Source organism: Alligator sinensis, unplaced genomic scaffold (genome assembly GCF_000455745.1).
Source record: "Alligator sinensis unplaced genomic scaffold, ASM45574v1 scaffold528_1, whole genome shotgun sequence".
Taxonomy (NCBI): Eukaryota; Metazoa; Chordata; order Crocodylia; family Alligatoridae; genus Alligator; species Alligator sinensis.
This window is the reverse complement of record NW_005841846.1, coordinates 4540688-4549143: the sequence shown is the minus strand read 5'-3', so window position 1 is coordinate 4549143 and position 8456 is coordinate 4540688. Positions and strand designations below refer to the sequence as shown.

The 8456-nt window shown below is 48.1% G+C and overlaps 1 protein-coding gene across 3 annotated transcripts in view; it reads left to right on the top strand.

Annotated features, from left to right (window-relative positions):
- Positions 1-8456, top strand: part of LOC112550784 (cytochrome P450 4V2-like) — a 44645-nt gene that overhangs the window by 7020 nt on the left and 29169 nt on the right. For 2 of the 3 annotated variants that reach the window (XM_025207722.1, XM_025207730.1), the window contains exons 3-4: positions 644-834; positions 1118-1187. The exons of the other annotated variant lie outside the window; for it this stretch is intronic. In XM_025207722.1, the coding sequence (XP_025063507.1) occupies positions 644-834; positions 1118-1187 (261 nt within the window). The remainder of the gene's footprint in view (positions 1-643; positions 835-1117; positions 1188-8456) is intronic. 3 annotated transcript variants of the gene reach the window in all.

Here is an 8456-nt window from a genome sequence, read left to right as displayed (position 1 = left end):
CTGCTGTACAGAATACAATGTGTGTGAGTTGTTCCTGGCATAAATTGCTTCTGCCAGCTTTAGTCTTGGTCTGGCTCATTCCTGCAGTTTGTTTGCCAGAGGGCACATGGCTATAGAGCTGGGTGGGATCACAGGAGTGATGTAGGGAATTCTGGAGGATGAGCTAGCTCAGTGCAGCAGTATTGTTTGCATTTCCTCAGGAAGCAGTATTATGACATCTGTTTCATTTAATTTCATTCATTCTTGCCCTGTTGATGTTGCTCCATGTATTCAGAAATTTTGAAGTGTGCCTTGCACTCAAAAGCTCATCTAAATCTACCCCAAACATGCATTTGGTCTAATAAAAGATATCACCCACAAAAATCTTGCCTCTTACATGTTTCCTAGACCATCACAGATACAGCATAACTCTAACACTGCCATAAGTCAATAGAGTGCTCTTGGTTATCATTTATTTAGATGTGCTGACACAGACTACAGAGGCTATTGGCAAGTAAACTTTAACTTTACTAATAATGATACTAATTGTAAATGCTTACATGCTAGGAAATGTATAATCTACTGAACACCTCAACAAACACTTTGTTTCCTTTGTGATATATTTTTTTCCCCTTATGTTGTAATATCTAACTGTATTTTGTAGCACCGGAGATAAGTGGCGTTCCAGGAGAAAAATGATAACACCCACTTTTCACTTCACAATCTTGGCTGATTTTCTAGAAGTTATGAATGAACAAGCCAATATTTTAGTTCGGAAGCTTGAAAAACATGTTGACAAAGAACCATTTGATTGTTTTCTAGACATCACTCTGTGTGCCCTGGATATCATTTGTGGTAAGTCCTGGGTATGATTCAACAATTGCTAGGAAAGTGTAGTAAATGACAGCAATACAATAATAAAGAAACTTCCAAGTACAGCTGTTGTAGTGCTATTGGAGATCAATATGGAATATGAAATGAAAAAGAACTAAGGGAAGATGAATATTAGGACTAGAATCAGAAAAAAGAATACATCTACAAAATAATACCCTGCCAAGGGAATGTAAGTGTTTGCAAGTACTGCCTGACTGTGTTCATTTATTTATGATTATCTACCTGGCTAAATTTCTTTTTCTAGAAACTGCAATGGGCAAGAATATTGGTGCACAGAAGAATAATGATTCTGAATATGTCCAGGCTATTTACAAGTAAGGGTAGCTCTTTCAGGTCTGCTTTATTATTGTGTTGTTTAAGATTGGCCCAAGCCAACAGTAACACCTAGGTCTTACAAAAGCAAAATCCAGAGCTGTAAGGCACATGAACAAGAGCAGTTTATCTAGGTACAGTGTCTTAAGTATTATATTGTACCCATGTATGGAAACAGATGATGGAAGGAATGATGGCAAGGTGTAATGGGGTGCACCTCCAGGGGTGGTCATGACACCCCCTGGTAGCTGTACTACATCTGTCTACCTACCCTGGCCCCCTAATGTAGCTTCTCTTTCCCACCTGCCATGCCTTGATGTTAAGCTTAATATGCTGTTTAGGAGGTTGCCTTTGGGGTAATTGGGGCCCTGCCTTGATGCCTTGCCTCCTCCCTCATCCTCAGGGTGCTAGTATGGCTAGCGTATATCAGGATCCATCCTTCTTTTTTCCTTACTGTGTCAGGGCACTGTTGGTGTCTGTCTATCTAAGGGTTAGGTCAGGGCAGCCATTAATGCCCAGCTCTCTGTGCTGAGGGGGAGCAGCTTGTGACCAGCCAGCATAGATTCATAGATGTTAGGGTCGGAAGGGACCTCAATAGATCATCGAGTCCGACCCCCTGCATAGGCAGGAAAGTGTGCTGGGTTCAGATGATCCCAGCCAGATGCCTATCTAACCTCCTCTTGAAGACCCCCAGGGTAGGGGAGAGCACCACCTCCCTTGGGAGTAGAGCCTCACCAATCCCCTTCGGCCCCCCCCTGATGAATTTATAGGCAGCCACAAGGTCGCCTCTCAACCTTCACTTGCGGAGGCTGAAAAAGTCCAGGTTCTCTAGTCTCTCCTCGTTGGGCTTGGCCTGCAAGCCCTTAACCATACGAGTGGCCCTTCTCTGGACCCTCTCCAGGTTATCCACATCCCTCTTGAAGTGTGGCACCCAAAACTGCACACAGTATTCCAACTGCGGTCTGACCAGTGCCTGATAGAGGGGAAGTATCACCTCCTTGGTTTTGTTTGTCATGATAAAGTGCATGACAGATGCATGATAAAATGCAGTTAGCTTTGCTGATGACTTCGTCACACTGACGACTCATGTTCATCCTGGAGTCCGCTAGGACTCTAAGATCCCTTTCCGCTTCCGTGCTGCCGAGCAGGTAATTTCCTAGGCAGTAGGTGTGCTGGATATTTTTCCTCCCTAGGTGCAGCACTTTTAATTTCTCCTTGTTTAATCACATTCTATTGTTTTTTGCCCATTTGTCCAACCTGTCCAGGTCTGCCTGTAGTTGTTCCCTGCCCTCCAGTGTGTCCACTTCTCCCCACAGTTTTGTATCATCCACAAACTTGGACAGAGTACACTTCACTCCCTTGTCCAAGTCACTGATGAAGACATTAAAGAGTATTGGTCCAAGGACCGAGCCCTGCGGGACCCCACTGCCCACGTCCTTCCAGGTCGATACCAACCCGTCCGCCACCACTCTCTGGGTACGACCCTCTAGCCAATTTGCCACCCACCGGACTGTGTAATCATCCAAGTCACAGCCTCTTAATTTGTTCACCAGTATGGGGTGGGATACTGTATTAAAGGCCTTCCTGAAGTCTAAGTAAATGATATCTACCCCTACTCCTGCAGCCAGGTGTTTTGTAACCTGGTCATAAAAAGAGACTAGATTAGTCAGGCATGATCTACCTGCTACGAACCCACTACGAACCCATGCTGGTTTCCCCTCAGCATAATTTTTCTTGCTGGGCTCTCACATATATGAGCGTTAATAATCTTTTCAAAGATTTTACCAAGGATGGAGGTGAGACTGACTGAAATATCTCCCTCCTGAGCTCTGTTGCTCCAGGAAGACCTTGGAGGTAAGGGTAGCAGCTGATGGGAATGGTCCTGGGCATGGCCTTAAACTGCACGCTGCTGGGGATGGGTGGTCTGGTGGGGCTCCTAGTGGTGTTGAAGCCCCCAGGAAGTGCCAGGGCAGTTACCTCCCCAGGGAAAGGCAGGTCAGGGTGTCTTAATAACCCCAGCCCCCACAACTGGGTGGGTAATCCCATAGCAAGGCCCAAGAAGGTGGACCCATGTTGGAGAGTGTGGGCTAGTTGCTCAGAAGCCTGAATTGAGGCACCCTTGACTGGTCAGTGCTGGGGCCAGGACCAGAAGGGTCTAGAGGGCCAGGGGCCCACTGTGAGGGATGCCCAGAGCTGAGGGCCTGGGGTTCTGACTGGCCTTGGATGTGAGGCCAGGGCCGGTATGGCCAAAGGTCCTGGGGGGACCACACCCAAGAGGGGGAAGAGTGCAAGGAGCTTGGCAGCCCAAAATGAGGATGGAGTAGGCTGCCTGATTAGGAGGGATCTAGTTGGGGTCCAGACCAGAGGGTTATGGGGCCCAGTGTGGTGTTGTAGACATTAAGAGCTTAGATGCCATCTGCAAGGTGCATAGACTGCAGTGTAGGGGAGGTTTAGAGCTGCAGATAGCGCCTCCTAGCATTGGGGTGCAGTAATGGGCAGCCTTCCACCTAATTAACACCATAATTATGTATCATCAAGGCATGGCAGGATAGAGATGCAGGTGGCTAGCCCAGAAACAGGTGGGTGGGAAGGCCCCCTGTTACACTTACCTTCTCTGTCTTTGACTGGGACTTGAGTCCCTGATTGGGCGCCTGCCTGCCTTGCTTCGTTCTAGGCCCCTGGTCCATCTGGGCTTTGGCTCCTTCCTGGGCCTCAGCCCAGCTGAAGCTTTTGCCTCTTCCCTCCCAGAAACACCCACAAAATACAAGAAATGGGTCAACTGAAGAAAAAAACAAGCACAAAAGAAGTCACTAGACAATGAGCACTCTGCTCTGCAGCCTCCATGTCCACTGGCTGTTGCTAACAAATGAGCAGAGTAAAAGGAAAAAGAAAAGCAGACTCCTAAAAAGTTTACATAAACAGTTCTCCATCCTCTGGGCACAGTCAGTCCCCCATGACTATGCTGAGTTACCATAAACAGTTCTCAGTCCATTGCATGCTCTGTCTCCCCAGGAACCCTCCTGAGTTAACATAAAAAGTCTTCAGTGCTTCCCAAGGGTGTAGGTCTTCCTCAGTGCTTCCCATGCACTCACTTTCTTGTCACCAACAGAGGTTCCTTTTCTCAGTCTGCAGCCCCAGCTGCTGGGCTTGCATTCATTTATGTCCCCCTGGAGAGCTCTGTCCTTCTCTACTGCTAGGACCAGGCCCCCTCTTCTGTCCTGGATGGGAGCTTATATCCCATCTGCCCCTCCCCCCTTGGTCAGCTGACCAGGTTTCCAGCTGACCTGACCCAGATGCTGCTAATTTCCCCTTCCCATCTCACTGCTGTGGTTTGCTGCTGGCTGTTTACAGGCTAGGGTGGGCAATTATTTTGGCTGGAGGTTCGCTTAATGAGTTTTGGTGAGTTGTTGAGGGCTGCAAGAGTAGTCCCACTCCTTGACAGGTGTCCTGCCCCCTGGTCACCATCTTGGGACCAGAAGTCCCACCCCCTAATCCCTGACCTTTGCCACTGGAAGTCCGTCCCTTTTCCCCCAGAAGGACTCCTTTTGGGAGTGGGTTTTGCTGTCTTGGAACTGGATAAAAACAAATTATATACTAAAAATCAAACATCAGGGACCTAGCAGACCTCCTGAGGCTAAAAAGAAAGGCCTACAAAGGATGGAGGATGGGAGTCACCTCCAAGGAGGATTATTCTGCACTGGTCCGGTCCTGTAGGGAGCAGACCAGGAAAGCCAAGGCTGCAACTGAACTCCAGCTAGCTTTGAGCATCAAGGACAATAAGAAGTCCTTTTTCAGATATGTGGGGAGCCGGAGGAAAAGCAGGGGCAACATTGGACCCCTGCTGACCCAGATGGGGCAACTGATAACTCTGAATAACATATGAGCTGGAGTGACAGCCTTCATGTGGTTCTAGAAGGATGAGAATAAGATAGATGGCTGTTTGTGTAGATGTACTAAACTGCAAATCCAGGGGTCCATAGAGTATGGAAAATATGCCAAAAGCTGGGTTGTCCCTTCCATCCCACAGACCCCATTGATTTCCTGCAGGGCAGGAATCCCCCCTTGCAGAGCAGCTTGCAAGATCAGGGTAAATCCATTTCTAGTAACAGACTTTCTCACGCACCCTACCCACTACATTCACGTTTCTCCACTTAGCCCACCTTGGCATCCTTCTGAACCCTGTTATTTTTCAAAACTATTTGGAGAATAGAGAGTGAGTTCTGAATGCCAGCAAGCAACTCTGCCTCTACTGAACCAAGCGGAGAAAGCAGTTGCACTTGAATTTCCCAATTGCCAATTCTCCTTTTTCCTTTCTAACACCAGAATGGAAAGAGCTTTTAGCAAAACTCTCTCTCTAACTTTAGCGGCTGCTCCAGTACCATATAAGGAGACGGGCCATTTCCAAGATCCAAAATATTGAGGGTTTCAGGAGGTTGAGAAAATGGCGAGTTCATATTTATACAGAAACAAGTGGTATGTCAATCCAAATCACAGAACCCGTGCAAAATGCACTCTCTGACAGGAACGCCGCTAAGCAGCGGCGTTCAGCGCCTCGTTTTTAGGCAATCGTCAGGTAAAGCTCCATCTAGAATAGATTGAACTAAAGCAAGATGACAGGAACTGGGAACCCCCAAATCCGAAAGAAATAGCTTTAGGGATGAAAAAGGAGAGTGTGTAAATAGCAAAAGTAGAGGTACCACATTTTGGAGCCAATTGCTTTAGAGAATAAGTGTGTTTTTAAAAACGGATTAAAATAGATTTCTGCAATGGAGGAGCAGGGAGTGCACAAACATTTTTATTTTTGCTCTCAAGCAAATCCCGGGACGTCATTCTCCCCCTGTACTCGGCCTTAGTGAGGCCGCAGCTGGAGTACTGTGTCCAGTTTTGGGCTCCACAATTCAAAAAGGATGTGGAGAAGCTTGAGAGAGTCCAGAGAAGAGCCACGCGCATGATCAGAGGTCAGGGAAGCAGACCCTACGATGACAGGCTGAGAGCCGTGGGGCTCTTTAGCCTGAAAAAGCGCAGGCTTAGGGGTGATCTGATGGCCACCTACAAGTTTATCAGGGGTGACCACCAGCATCTGGGGGAACGTTTGTTCACCAGAGCGCCCCAAGGGATGACGAGGTCGAATGGTCACAAACTACTTCAAGATCGTTTCAGGCTGGACATAAGGAAGAACTTCTTTACTGTCCGAGCCCCCAAGGTCTGGAACAGCCTGCCACCGGAGGTGGTTCAAGCGCCTTCATTGAACACCTTCAAGATGAAACTGGATGCTTATCTTGCTGGGATCCTATGACCCCAGCTGACTTCCTGCCCTTTGGGCGGGGGCCTGGACTCGATGATCTTCCGAGGTCCCTTCCAGCCCTGATGTCTATGAAATCTATACCCTGGGAGGGAGTTTCAAATAATTCTCCCTCTCCCATCCCTGCACTCTCCAGCAGGGTTTGCACCCTAGTTATGCCTCTGGTGACATAGGAAACACATGTTTCCCCTAAAGTTAATTAATCAAATTAATGTTGTGACATTCTGTGTTTAGTCAGCAGTGGAAAACACTGCATTCTAATTTGGTTTGCAACGATACTGGTGATCTATGCTCAATTTGCTATGTGGATTTGATGTTCCACTCCTTCCTTTCCCAAAAGGAGTCACATAGGCAGTGGTGACTATTTCAACCTATGTTAGCCAGAGATGGGCTGAATTTAAACTGTCAGGAATCATCGGGATTTTTATTTAAAAAACAAACAAACAAACACTTTTTGTCACAATCAAACTTTTGAAAAGTGTGTCAACATTTGCTAAAGTTTAGTTTAAAAAAACAAACAGAAGATTTCTGATATTAAGACATCTTGTTTTTTTTTTTAATTTTGAAATGATACTTACAAAAATATCATATAACATTTTAAGAGTTCAGCACTGAAATTAAGTTTTTTGGTTTTATGGGTATTATAAGTTTTGACTGACCCACCCTTTAGCAGAATGTTATTTACATGGGAATTGTTTGTTTTGTTCTGATTTGGAATAGAAATTCTGAACTTGCAGAATCTCTCCTGTCCCTAAGCAGCTCTGGCTAAATTGCAACTGCAGCCTGTTCATCTGCTGGCGTAGATCTTATTCATTCATCACATATCTCTCCTGCATACGTGGAAGATGTATATGTTTTCCTATACCCTTATATAATAGGGAACCCTAACCCTGTTACAGGGAAAAGAGGACCAGGGAGGAAGAATTAGCAAGGCCCCTTTAAAACCAGAACTTTTGTAGCCCGAAGGGGGAAAGATTACTTGCGTCAAGGAGATGGCTTGTCCAGTTGTAGAGGCCCCAGCTGCCAGGAGGGATCCCGACTTGAGAAGGAGGGGCAAGCTGCCTGCATCAGAGACCAACTGAAGAGGAACAACTGGACCTGGGCTATGGACTCTCACTCTACAGAACCTAGCCCAGGGGTGGGTAAAATACAGTATGTGGGCCATTTTATCTGGTCTGCAGGTGGATATCTATCTACTAGTTCTTTGTACCTGGCCTGGTTGCCCCTGCTGTGCTTACATTGGGAAGTGGTGGCAGCAGCAGTGGCAGGCAGGTGGGCAGGCGGAGGGTGGGAAGCAAATGCTGGGAGGGGGCAAAGCAGCAGCTGGGTGGGAGTGTAGGGCCTGCTCCAGTGTGCTGGGGCTAGGGCCAGCAGGGGCCCAGGGTGGGGCAGCAGGAGCATGGAGCACAGGCCGGTGGGGGTGTGGAGTCTGCCTGGCTCCATCATGCTGAGCTCCCCAGGGCTCACATGCATTTACCAGGTTCTCTGCCTGAACTGCGCACCTCCGGTGGGGAGTAATAGCTGGTGGCCCAACCCTGCTCACTGCTACGTGCAGGTCATGGGGAATGGCAGGGAGCTCCATGCTATGGAACTGAGGTCTGCCCTTCTCCCTGCCACTCCAGCTGAGCCCCATGACCTGCACCACTAGCTTCCTTGCACAGGGCTCCCTCCAGCAGCATGGCGTTCAGATAGAGAACCTGGGAACTATGTGAGCCCTGAACGACAGAGCCAGCAGCCTGGCCATGTGCAGTCCTGGGGCTTGCTGGGACCCTATGCTGCCAGGAGGCTCCACCTGCCATGAGCCATTACCACGGTGAGGCCCTGCTGCATGATGCTGCTGCTGGTAACAGGGGCTATGCATAATGGCGGGGCTTGTAGGGGGGCCCCACATGCATATCCCATCACACACATGCACCCCCCACACCCACCAGCTCCCACATACCCACCCACCCCCATACCCCCCACACCT